The sequence below is a fragment of the Salmo salar genome, chromosome 23 (assembly GCF_965601325.2).
Source record: "Salmo salar chromosome 23, fSalSal1, whole genome shotgun sequence".
In the NCBI taxonomy this organism is placed as follows: Eukaryota; Metazoa; Chordata; class Actinopteri; order Salmoniformes; family Salmonidae; genus Salmo; species Salmo salar.
Genome location: NC_138313.1, coordinates 51,614,863 through 51,627,478, shown reverse-complemented (window position 1 = coordinate 51,627,478; position 12,616 = coordinate 51,614,863). Strand labels below are relative to the sequence as shown.

Genomic DNA, 12,616 nt, shown 5'->3' with positions numbered 1-12,616 from the left:
GATTATTATCAACTAGATTCATTACCAACTAGATTCATTATCAACTAGATTCATTATCAACTAGATCTACTAGATTCATTATCAACAGATTCATTATCAACTAGATTCATTACCAACTAGATTCATTACCAACTAGATTAATTATCAACTAGATTCATTATCAACTAGATTCATTATCAACTAGATTCATCATAACAATTCATTATCAACTAGATTCATTATCAACTAGATTCATTACCAACTAGATTCATTATCAACTAGATTCATTATCAACTAGATTCATTATCAACTAGATTCATCATAAAGATTCATTAGCAACTAGATTCATTATCAACTAGATTCATCATCAACTAGATTCATTATCAACTAGATTCATTATCAACTAGATTCATTATCAACTAGATTCATTATCAACTAGATCAACTAGATTCATTATCAACTAGATTCATTATCAACTAGATTCATCGTCAACTAGATTCATTATCAACTAGATTCATCATAAAGATTCATTATCAACTAGATTAATTACCAACTAGATTCATTATCAACAAGATTCATTATCAACTAGATCAACTAGATTCATTACCAACTAGATTCATTATCAACTAGATTAATTACCAACTAGATTCATTACCAACTAGATTAATTATCAACTAGATCAACTAGATTCATTATCAACTAGATTCATTATCAACTAGATTCATTATCAACTAGATTCATTATCAACTAGATCAACTAGATTCATTATCAACTAGATTCATCATAAAGATTCATTACCATCTATATTCATTATCAACTAGATTCATTACCAACTAGATTCATTATCAACTAGATTCATTATTCTTTTTTTATTTATTTCACCTTTATTTAACCAGGTAGGCTAGTTGAGAACAAGTCCTTTATTTAACCAGGTAGGCTAGTTGAGAACAAGTCCTTTATTTAACCAGGTCGGCAAGTTGAGAACAAGTTCTCATTTACAATTGCAACCTGGCCAAGATAAAGCAAAGCAGTTCGACAACATACAACAACACAGAGTTACACATGGAGTAAAACAAACATACAGTCAATAATACAGTAGAAAAACAAGTCTATATACAATGTGAGCAAATGATGTGAGATAAGGGAGGTAAAGGCAATAAATAGGCCATGGTGGCAAAGTAAATACAATATAGCAAGTAAAACACTGGAATGGTAGATTTGTAGTGGAAGAAAGTGCAAAGTAGAAATAGAAATAATGGGGTGCAAAGGAGCAAAATAAAATAAATAAATACAGTAGGGGAAGAGGTAGTAGTTTGGGCTAAATTATAGATGGGCTATGTACAGGTGCAGTGATCTGTGAGCTGCTCTGACAGCAAAGCGTCAGGGGGCCAGAACATAATTACAAATCATTTATAGACAATAAAGCAAATAGCAAATTGACCACAAGAAGCCTAAAACATAATCACTTCAAACCTTGTTTACATTTGTATACATGGGAATACTTAGAAACCGATTTTCAAATGTAAAATCACTTGGACCTGATTTGCTGGTATTTATACAGTCTTTTATGTCCAACAATAAAAAATATGTATCATAGATACACAGAACAACCATGTACTGTCTATCACTGACCCTGGATAAGTTAGCGACTGGGCTAACACAGCTAACCTTTTTTTGGTCAATAATATGCTGTGTTTATTCAAATGTTACTGGCTTTATAATCACGAGGGATATTTAATTAGCAGGTAGATAGTTAGTTATACCTAGGTGGCAGAGGAGGCTGGTGGGAGGAGCTATAGGAGGATGGGCTCATTGTAATGGCTTCGAATGGAATTAAATGTAGAGTTATCAAACACATCAGACATATAGAAACGGTAAGTTTGATTCCATTCCATGAATTACAATGAGCTAGGTAGCTTAAAAGGTTAGCTGATTTTTCCCAAAAACGAACCTCATTGTTGCTAGCTACTTCCTGTCCCTCATGCTAGCTTTTACAGCCAAATATCATTTCAGAATTGTTTTATTTATTTATTTATTTATTTATTTATATATATCGATATGTCCAGCATTGTAGCTATTTCTCCATGTTTGCAAAATCGCTGGTGAAAACTAGTGTGCTGCAAACATTGCAAACGTTTTAGTCAGCAGTGGTTGTTTTGTTCACATTTTGTTCCTCACTGTTGCACCTCTGGAGCTTCGCCAAAGTAAAGCATTTCATTGGTTCGACAGTTGCAAGGCGTCCCTGATTTACAGCCGATTCCAACCCCTCTTTAGGTGATTTTTCTGCAAAGGAACTTCCCCGGGCTCTGCAACGAGGCTAGACTGGCAGGGACACCACGGGTGAAATACAGCCCTCGGGCTCCAGGCTACACACACACACACACGCACGCACGCACGCGCGCACACGCACACACGTACACACGCACACACACGCACACACACGCGCACACGCGCACACGCACACACACACACACGTACACACACACACACACCACATGTACACACACACACACACACACCACATGTACACACACACGCACACACACACACACACACACAGTGTAATACGGCAGGCCACCGACTGGACACAAGGACAAACTCTACTCTATTGTTCGTCCTGGGCAAGCCACACCTCAGCGTGGGGGCCACAGTCAAAGAGATTACAAGCATGACTCAATTTATATAATTGTACCAATAAATCATACATTTTATGAAAGATCTTAAGAAAACATGAAACAACACGCTTATGCATAGGATGTAGCAGAAGAAAATATGAAAACACCTGGTAAAGCCTTGTATGTCAAATTAGACGCAGAACACCTGGTAAAGCCAGGTGCCGGGACATCCTAGTGCTGAGACATCCTAGTGCTGAGACATCCTAGTGCTGAGACATCCTAGTGCTGAGACATCCTAGTCCTGAGACATCCTAGTGCTGAGACATCCTAGTGCTGAGACATCCTAGTGCTGAGACATCCTAGTGCTGAGACATCCTAGTGCTGAGACATCCTAGTGCTGAGACATCCTAGTGCTGAGACATCCTAGTCCTGAGACATCCTAGTGCCTCCTAGTGCCTCGACATCCTAGTGCCTCGACATCCTAGTGCCTCGACATCCTAGTGCCTCGACATCCTAGTGCCTCGACATCCTAGTGCCTCGACCTCCTAGTGCCTCGACCTCCTAGTGCTGAGACATCCTAGTGCTGAGACATCCTAGTGCTGAGACATCCTAGTGCTGAGACATCCTAGTGCTGAGACCTCCTAGTGCGTGCTGAGACAGTACATCCTAGTGCATTCTGGGACATGTGTTAATGAAACACTTACGGACACACATGTCTCCCCTCTCAAAGTAACCCGGGCAACACTGTGAGCGGCGACGGTACATGGTCCGGACTCCCCGCCGGTAAGCCGTCTTATAGCTGATCCTGTGGGAGAGAACGAGACACAGAGAGAAGAAGAAAGGCATTATGGGACATCGGGTTAAGAGAGTGACCCTGCTTTCTTCAAAACAGAATGAGACACAGAGGGAAGAAGACAGGCATTATGGGACATCGGGTTAAGAGAGTGACCCTGCCTTCTTCAAAACAGAATGAGACACAGGGAAGAAGACAGGCATTATAGGACATAAGATTGAGCGAGAGATGTAAAAGGAACAGAGAGAGATAGAGAGAGAGAGAGAGAGAGAGAGAGAGAGAGAGAGATGTAAAAGGAACAGAGAGAGAGAGATGTAAGAGAGAGAGAGAGAGAAAAAGCATCTTACATTGTAAAATCCATATTCACAAACAACAAGTGTGCGGTTAAAATTTGGCGAACATACATTTCTTTCCACATGGCAGTGGGGTGAGACAGGGATGCAGCTGAAGTCAAATGTTTACTGTTTGCAGATGCTCTGGTGCTTCTGTCCCCAGCCAATGAGGGCCTACAGCAGCACCTAGATCTTCTGCACAGATTCTGTCAGACCTGGGCCCTAACAGACCTGGGCCCTGACAGACCTGGGCCCTGACAGTAAATATCAGTAAGACAAAAATAATGGTGTTCCAAAAAAGGTCCAGTCGCCAGGACCACAAATACTAATTCCATCTAAACATCGTTGCCCTAAAGCACACAAAAACTATACATACCTCGGCCTAAATATCAGCACCACAGGTAACTTCCATGAAGCTATGAACGATCTGAGAGACAAGGCAAGAAGGGCCTTCTGCGCCATCAAAAGGAATAAAAATTAGGATTAGGACCAATTAGGATCTGGCTAAAAATACTTCAATCAGTTATAGAACCCATTGCCCTTTACGGTTGTGAGGTCTGGGGTCCGCTCACCAACCAAGAATTCACAAAATAACACAAACACCAAATTGAGACTCTGCATGCAGAATTCTGCAAAATATTCTCTGTGTACAACGTAGAACACCAAATAATGCATGCAGAGCAGAATTAGGCCGATACCCGCTAATGATCAAAATCCAGAAAAGAGCCGTTAAATTCTACAACCACCTAAAAGGAAGTGATTCCCAAACCTTCCATAACAAAGCCATCACCTACAGAGAGATGAACCTGGAGAAGAGTCCCCTAAGCAAGCTGGTCCTGGGGCTCTGTTCACAAACACAAACAGACCCCACAGAGCCCCGGGACAGAAACGCAATTAGACCCAATCAAATTATGAGAAAACAAAAAGATAATTATTTGACACATTCCAAAGAATTTACCAAAAAACTGAGCGAACTAGAATGCTATTTGGCCCTAAACAGAGAGTACACAGTGGCAGAATACCTGACCACTGTGACTGACCCAAACTTAAGGAAAGCTTTGACTATGTACAGACTCAGTGAGCATAGCCTTGCTATTGAGAAAGGCCGCCGTAGGCAGACCTGGCTCTCAAGAGAAGACAGGCTATGTGCAACACTGCCCACAAAATGAGGTGGAAACTGAGCTGCACTTCCTAAACCTCCTGCCAAATGTATGACCATATTAGAGACACATATTTCCCTCAGATTACACAGATCCACAAAGAATTCAAAAACTCCCATATCTATTGGGTGAAATACCACAGTGTTTCATCACAGCAGCAAGATTTGTGACCTGTTGCCACAAGAAAAGGTCAACCAGTGAAGAACAAACACCATTGTAAATACAACCCATATTTATGCTTATTTATTTTCCCTTTTATACTTTAACTATTTGTACATCGTTACAACACTGTATATAGACATAATATGACATTTGTAATGTCTCTATTCTTTTGGAACTTTTGTGAGTGTAATGTTTACTGGTATTTTTTATTGTTTATTTCACTTTGTTTACTGTTGTTGGATTCGGGCTAAACTTTGAACATGAACAATATGTGACCCGATTATCAAAATAAGATTGAGGACAGTAATATGTTGTGCATGTAAGTGTCTCATGGGGACAGTACTGTCTCTGGGTCAATGTGGGGGCAGTACTGTCTCTGGGTCAATGTGGGGACAGTACTGTCTCTGGGTCAATGTGGGGGCAGTACTATCTCTGGGTCAATGTGGGGACAGGACTGTCTCTGGGTCAATGTGGGGGACAGGACTGTGTCTGGGTTAATGGGAACAGTAATGTTGTGTACCCACCTGTGTCTGGTACATTTGAACCAGTTGAGGATGTCAGTACACCTGGTGTAGTACACCTGGTCAAAGGGGTGGGCGTAGGACTCCTGGACCGTCACAGCATAGCTACAGCAGAGGACACAAGGAACACGAATCACAATACGATTTAGAAACGGACTGTATTAACAGCTATCCTCCCCCTCTATCCTCTATCCTCCCCCTCTATCCTCCCCCTCCATCCTCCCCCTCCATCCTCCCCCTCTATCCTCTATCCTCTATCCTCCCCCTCTATACTCTATCCTCTATCCTCTATCCTCCCCCTCTATTCTCTATCCTCCCCCTCTATCCTCTATCCTCCCCCTCTATCCTCCCCCTCCATCCTCCCCCTCTATCCTCTATCCTCTATCCTCCCCCTCTATACTCTATCCTCTATCCTCTATCCTCCCCCTCTATTCTCTATCCTCCCCCTCTATCCTCTATCCTCCCCCTCTATCCTCCCCCTCTATCCTCCCCCTCTATCCTCCCCCTCTATCCGCTAACCTCCTCCTCTATCCTCTATCCTCCCCCTCTATCCTCCCCCTCTATCCTCCCCCTCTATCCTCCCCCTCTATCCTCTAACCTCCTCCTCTATTCTCTATCCTCCCCCTCTATTCTCTATCCTCCCCCTCTATTCTCTATCCTCCCCCTCTATCCTCTATCCTCCCCCTCTATCCTCTATCCTCCCCCTCTATTCTCTATCCTCTATCCTCCCCCTCTATCCTCCCCCTCTATCCTCTATCCTCTATCCTCCCCCTCTATCCTCTATCCTCTATCCTCCCCCTCTATCCTCTATCCTCCCCCTCTATCCTCTATCCTCTATCCTCCCCCTCTATCCTCTATCCTCTATCCTCCCCCTCTATCCTCTATCCTCTATCCTCCCCCTCTATCCTCTATCCTCCCCCTCTATCCTCCCCTCTATTCTCTCCCTCTATCCTCCCCCTCTATCCTCTATCCTCCCCCTCTATCCTCTATCCTCCCCCTCTATCCTCCCCCTCTATTCTCTCCCTCTATCCTCTATCCTCTATCCTCCCCCTCTATCCTCTATCCTCCCCCTCTATCCTCTATCCTCTATCCTCCCCCTCTATCCTCTATCCTCCCCCTCTATTCTCCCCCTCCATCCTCTATCCTCTATCCTCCCCCTCTATCCTCTATCCTCCCCCTCTATCCTCCCCCTCCATCCTCTATGCTCTCCCTCTATCCTCCCCCTCTATCCTCTAATCTTCCCCTCTATCCTCTAATCTTCCCCTCTATCCTCTATCCTCCCCCTCTATCCTCTAATCTCTCCCTCTATCCTCTATCCTCCCCCTCTATCCTCTCCCTCTATCCTCCCCCTCCATCCTCTATTCTCTATCCTCCCCCTCTATCCTCCCCCTCTATCCTCTCCCTCTATCCTCCCCCTCTATCCTCTAATCTCTCCCTCTATCCTCCCCCTCTATCCTCTAACCTCGCCCTCTATCCTCTAATCTCTCCCTCTATCCTCCCCCTCTATCCTCTATCCTCCCCCTCTATCCTCGAATCTCTCCCTCTATCCTCTATCCTCCCCCTCTATCCTCCCCCTCTATCCTCTATCCTCCCCCTCTATTCTCTATCCTCTATCCTCTATCCTCCCCCTCTATCCTCCCCCTCTATCCTCCCTCTCTACTCTCCATCCTCCCCCTCTAGCCTCTATCCTCCCCCTCTATCCTCCCCCTCTATTCTCCATCCTCCCCCTCTATCCTCTATCCTCCCCCTCTATCCTCCCCCTCTATCCTCCATCCTCCCCCTCTATCCTCCCCCTCTATTCTCCCCCTCTATTCTCCATCCTCCTCCTCTATCCTCCATCCTCCCCCTCTATCCTCTCCCTCTATCCTCTCCCTCTATCCTCTATCCTCCCCCTCTATCCTCCCCAACTATCCTCCCCCTCTATCCTCTATCCTCCCCCTCTATCCTCCATTCCTCCCCCTCTATCCTCCCCCTCTATCCTCCATCCTCCCCCTCTATCCTCCCCCTCTATCCTCCCCCTCTATTCTCCATCCTCCCCCTCTATCCTCTATCCTCCCCCTCTATCCTCTCTCCTCCCCCTCTATCCTCCCCCTCTATCCTCTTCCTCTATCCTCCCCCTCTACCCTCTCCCTCTATCCTCTATCCTCCCCCTCTATCCTCCCCCTCTATCCTCTATCCTCCCCTCTATCCTCTCCCTCTATCCTCTCCCTCTATCCTCTCCCTCTATCCTCCATCCTCCCCCTCTATTCTCTATCCTCCCCCTCTATCCTCTCCCTCTATCCTCTATCCTCTAATCTCTCCCTCTATCCTCTATCCTCCCCCTCTATCCTCTCCCTCTATCCTCCCCCTCCATCCTCTATTCTCTATCCTCCCCCTCTATCCTCTCCCTCTATCCTCCCCCTCTATCCTCTAATCTCTCCCTCTATCCTCCCCCTCTATCCTCTAACCTCGCCCTCTATCCTCGAATCTCTCCCTCTATCCTCTATCCTCTCCCTCTATCCTCCCCCTCTTTCCTCTATCCTCCCCCTCTATCCTCCCCCTCTATCCTCTATCCTCCCCCTCTATCCTCTATCCTCCCCCTCCATCCTCCCCCTCTATTCTCTATCCTCTATCCTCTATCCTCCCCCTCTATCCTCTATCCTCTATCCTCCCCCTCTATCCTCCCCCTCTATCCTCTATCCTCTATCCTCCCCCCTCTATCCTCTATCCTCTATCCTCACCCTCTATCCTCTATCCTCCCCCTCTATCCTCTATCCTCTATCCTCCCCCTCTATCCTCTATCCTCTATCCTCCCCCTCTATCCTCTATCCTCTATCCTCCCCCTCTATCCTCTATCCTCCCCCTCTATCCTCTATCCTCCCCCTCTATCCTCTCCCTCTATCCTCCCCCTCTATCCTCTAATCTCTCCCTCTATCCTCCCCCTCTATCCTCTAACCTCGCCCTCTATCCTCTAATCTCTCCCTCTATCCTCCCCCTCTATCCTCTATCCTCCCCCTCTATCCTCAAATCTCTCCCTCTATCCTCTATCCTCTCCCTCTATCCTCCCCCTCTTTCCTCTATCCTCCCCCTCTATCCTCCCCCTCTATCCTCTAATCTCTCCCTCTATCCTCTATCCTCCCCCTCTATCCTCTCCCTCTATCCTCCCCCTCCATCCTCTATTCTCTATCCTCCCCCTCTATCCTCTCCCTCTATCCTCCCCCTCTATCCTCTATCCTCTCCCTCTATCCTCCCCCTCTATCCTCTATCCTCCCCCTCTATCCTCCCCCTCTATCCTCTCCCTCTATCCTCTATCCTCTCCCTCTATCCTCCCCCTCTATCCTCCCCCTCTATCCTCTAATCTCTCCCTCTATCCTCTATCCTCCCCCTCTATCCTCTCCCTCTATCCTCCCCCTCCATCCTCTATTCTCTATCCTCCCCCTCTATCCTCTCCCTCTATCCTCCCCCTCTATCCTCTAATCTCTCCCTCTATCCTCCCCCTCTATCCTCTAACCTCGCCCTCTATCCTCTAATCTCTCCCTCTATCCTCCCCCTCTATCCTCTATCCTCCCCCTCTATCCTCAAATCTCTCCCTCTATCCTCTATCCTCTCCCTCTATCCTCCCCCTCTTTCCTCTATCCTCCCCCTCTATCCTCCCCCTCTATCCTCTAATCTCTCCCTCTATCCTCTATCCTCCCCCTCTATCCTCTCCCTCTATCCTCCCCCTCCATCCTCTATTCTCTATCCTCCCCCTCTATCCTCTCCCTCTATCCTCCCCCTCTATCCTCTAATCTCTCCCTCTATCCTCCCCCTCTATCCTCTAACCACGCCCTCTATCCTCTAATCTCTCCCTCTATCCTCCCCCTCTATCCTCTATCCTCCCCCTCTATCCTCGAATCTCTCCCTCTATCCTCTATCCTCTCCCTCTATCCTCCCCCTCTTTCCTCTATCCTCCCCCTCTATCCTCCCCCTCTATCCTCTATCCTCCCCCTCCATCCTCCCCTCTATTCTCTATCCTCTATCCTCTATCCTCCCCCTCTATCCTCTATCCTCTATCCTCCCCCTCTATCCTCCCCCTCTATCCTCCCTCTCTATTCTCCATCCTCCCCCTCTATCCTCTATCCTCCCCCTCTATCCTCCCCCTCTATTCTCCATCCTCCCCCTCTATCCTCTATCCTCCCCCTCTATCCTCCCCCTCTATCCTCCATCCTCCCCCTCTATCCTCCCCCTCTATTCTCCCCCTCTATTCTCCATCCTCCTCCTCTATCCTCCATCCTCCCCCTCTATCCTCTCCCTCTATCCTCCCCAACTATCCTCCCCTCTATCCTCTATCCTCCCCCTCTATCCTCCATTCCTCCCCCTCTATCCTCCCCCTCTATCCTCCATCCTCCACCTCTATCCTCCCCCTCTATCCTCTATCCTCTCCCTCTATCCTCCCCCTCTATCCTCCCCCTCTATTCTCCATCCTCCCCCTCTATCCTCTATCCTCCCCCTCTATCCTCTCTCCTCCCCCTCTATCCTCCCCCTATATCCTCTTCCTCTATCCTCCCCCTCTATCCTCTCCCTCTATCCTCTATCCTCCCCCTCTATCCTCCCCCTCTATCCTCTATCCTCCCCTCTATCCTCTCCCTCTATCCTCTCCCTCTATCCTCTCCCTCTATCCTCTCCCTCTATCCTCCATCCTCCCCCTCTATTCTCTATCCTCCCCCTCTATCCTCTCCCTCTATCCTCAAATCTCCCCCTCTATTCTCTCCCTCTATCGTCTCCCTCTATCCTCTATCCTCTCCCTCTATCCTCTCCCTCTATCCTCCCCCGCTATCCTCTATCCTCCCCCTCTATTCTCTATCCTCCCCCTCTATCATCCCCCTCTATCCTCTCCCTCTATCCTCTATCCTCCCCCTCTATTCTCTCCCTCTATCCTCTATCTTCCCCCTCTATCCTCTCCCTCTATCCTCTATCCTCCCCCTCTATCTCCCCCTCTATTCTCTCCCTCTATCCTCTATCTTCCCCCTCTATCCTCTCCCTCTATCCTCTATCCTCCCCCTCTATATTCTATCCTCCCCCTCTATTCTCTATCCTCCCCCTCTATCCTCCCCCTCTATCCTCTACCCTCCCCCTCTATCCTCCCCCTTTATCCTCCCCCTCTATCCTCTATCCTCCCCCTCCATCCTCTATCCTCCCCCTCCATCCTCCCCCTCTATCCTCTCCCTCTATCCTCCCCCTCTATACTCTATCCTCCCCCTCTATTCTCTATCCTCCCCCTCTATCCTCCCCCTCTATCCTCTATCCTCCCCCTCCATCCTCTATCCTCCCCCTCCATTCTCTCCCTCTATCCTCCCCCTCCATCCTCCCCCTCTATTCTCTATCCTCTATCCTCTATCCTCTATCCTCCCCCTCTATCCTCTATCCTCTATCCTCCCCTCTATCCTCCCCCTCTATCCTCCCCCTCTATTCTCCATCCTCCCCCTCTATCCTCTATCCTCCCCCTCTATCCTCCCCCTCTATCCTCCATCCTCCCCCTCTATCCTCCCCCTCTATTCTCCCCCTCTATTCTCCATCCTCCTCCTCTATCCTCCATCCTCCCCCTCTATCCTCTCCCTCTATCCTCTCCCTCTATCCTCTATCCTCCCCCTCTATCCTCCCCAACTATCCTCCCCCTCTATCCTCTATCCTCCCCCTCTATCCTCCATTCCTCCCCCTCTATCCACCCCCTCTATCCTCCATCCTCCACCTCTATCCTCCCCCTCTATCCTCTATCCTCTCCCTCTATCCTCCCCCTCTATCCTCCCCCTCCATCCTCCCCCTCTATCCTCCCCCTCTATCCTCCATCCTCCCCCTCTATCCTCCCCCTCTATCCTCCCCCTCTATTCTCCATCCTCCCCCTCTATCCTCTATCCTCCCCCTCTATCCTCTCTCCTCCCCCTCTATCCTCCCCCTCTATCCTCCCCCTCTATCCTCTTCCTCTATCCTCCCCCTCTATCCTCCCCCTCTATCCTCTATCCTCCCCCTCTATCCTCACCCTCTATCCTCTATCCTCCCCTCTATCCTCTCCCTCTATCCTCTCCCTCTATCCTCCATCCTCCCCCTCTATTCTCTATCCTCCCCCTCTATCCTCTCCCTCTATCCTCTATCCTCTAATCTCTCCCTCTATCCTCTATCCTCCCCCTCTATCCTCTCCCTCTATCCTCCCCCTCCATCCTCTATTCTCTATCCTCCCCCTCTATCCTCTCCCTCTATCCTCCCCCTCCATCCTCTATTCTCTATCCTCCCCCTCTATCCTCTCCCTCTATCCTCCCCCTCTATCCTCTAATCTCTCCCTCTATCCTCCCCCTCTATCCTCTAACCTCGCCCTCTATCCTCGAATCTCTCCCTCTATCCTCTATCCTCTCCCTCTATCCTCCCCCTCTGTCCTCTGTCCTCCCCCTCTATCCTCCCCCTCTATCCTCTATCCTCCCCCTCTATCCTCTATCCTCCCCCTCCATCCTCCCCCTCTATTCTCTATCCTCTATCCTCTATCCTCCCCCTCTATCCTCTATCCTCTATCCTCCCCCTCTATCCTCCCCCTCTATCCTCTATCCTCTATCCTCCCCCTCTATCCTCTATCCTCTATCCTCCCCCTCTATCCTCTATCCTCCCCCTCTATCCTCTATCCTCTATCCTCCCCCTCTATCCTCTATCCTCTATCCTCCCCCTCTATCCACTATCCTCTATCCTCCCCCTCTATCCTCTATCCTCCCCCTCTATCCTCTATCCTCCCCCTCTATCCTCCCCTCTATTCTCTCCCTCTATCCTCCCCCTCTATCCTCTATCCTCTATCCTCTATCCTCCCCCTCTATCCTCCCCCTCTATCCTCTATCCTCCCCCTCTATCCTCTATCCTCCCCCTCTATCCTCTATCCTCCCCCTCTATCCTCTATCCTCTATCCTCTATCCTCCCCCTCTATCCTCTATCCTCTATCCTCCCCCTCTATTCTCTATCCTCCCCCTCTATCCTCCCCCTCTATTCTCCATCCTCCCCCTCTATCCTCTATCCTCCCCCTCTATCCTCTATCCTCCCCCTCTATTCTCCCCCTCCATCC

General features: G+C 48.4%; 1 protein-coding gene across 1 annotated transcript in view; it reads right to left on the bottom strand.

The window, feature by feature from the left end:
- megf11 (multiple EGF-like-domains 11) overlaps positions 1-3,392 on the bottom strand; it is a 369,526-nt gene extending 366,134 nt beyond the window's left edge. Inside the window, exon 1 of the mRNA XM_045706373.2 lies at positions 3,299-3,392. Within this exon, the coding sequence (XP_045562329.2) occupies positions 3,299-3,359 (61 nt within the window). The 5' untranslated portion in view covers positions 3,360-3,392. The remainder of the gene's footprint in view (positions 1-3,298) is intronic.
- Positions 3,393-12,616: the final 9,224 nt, after the last annotated feature.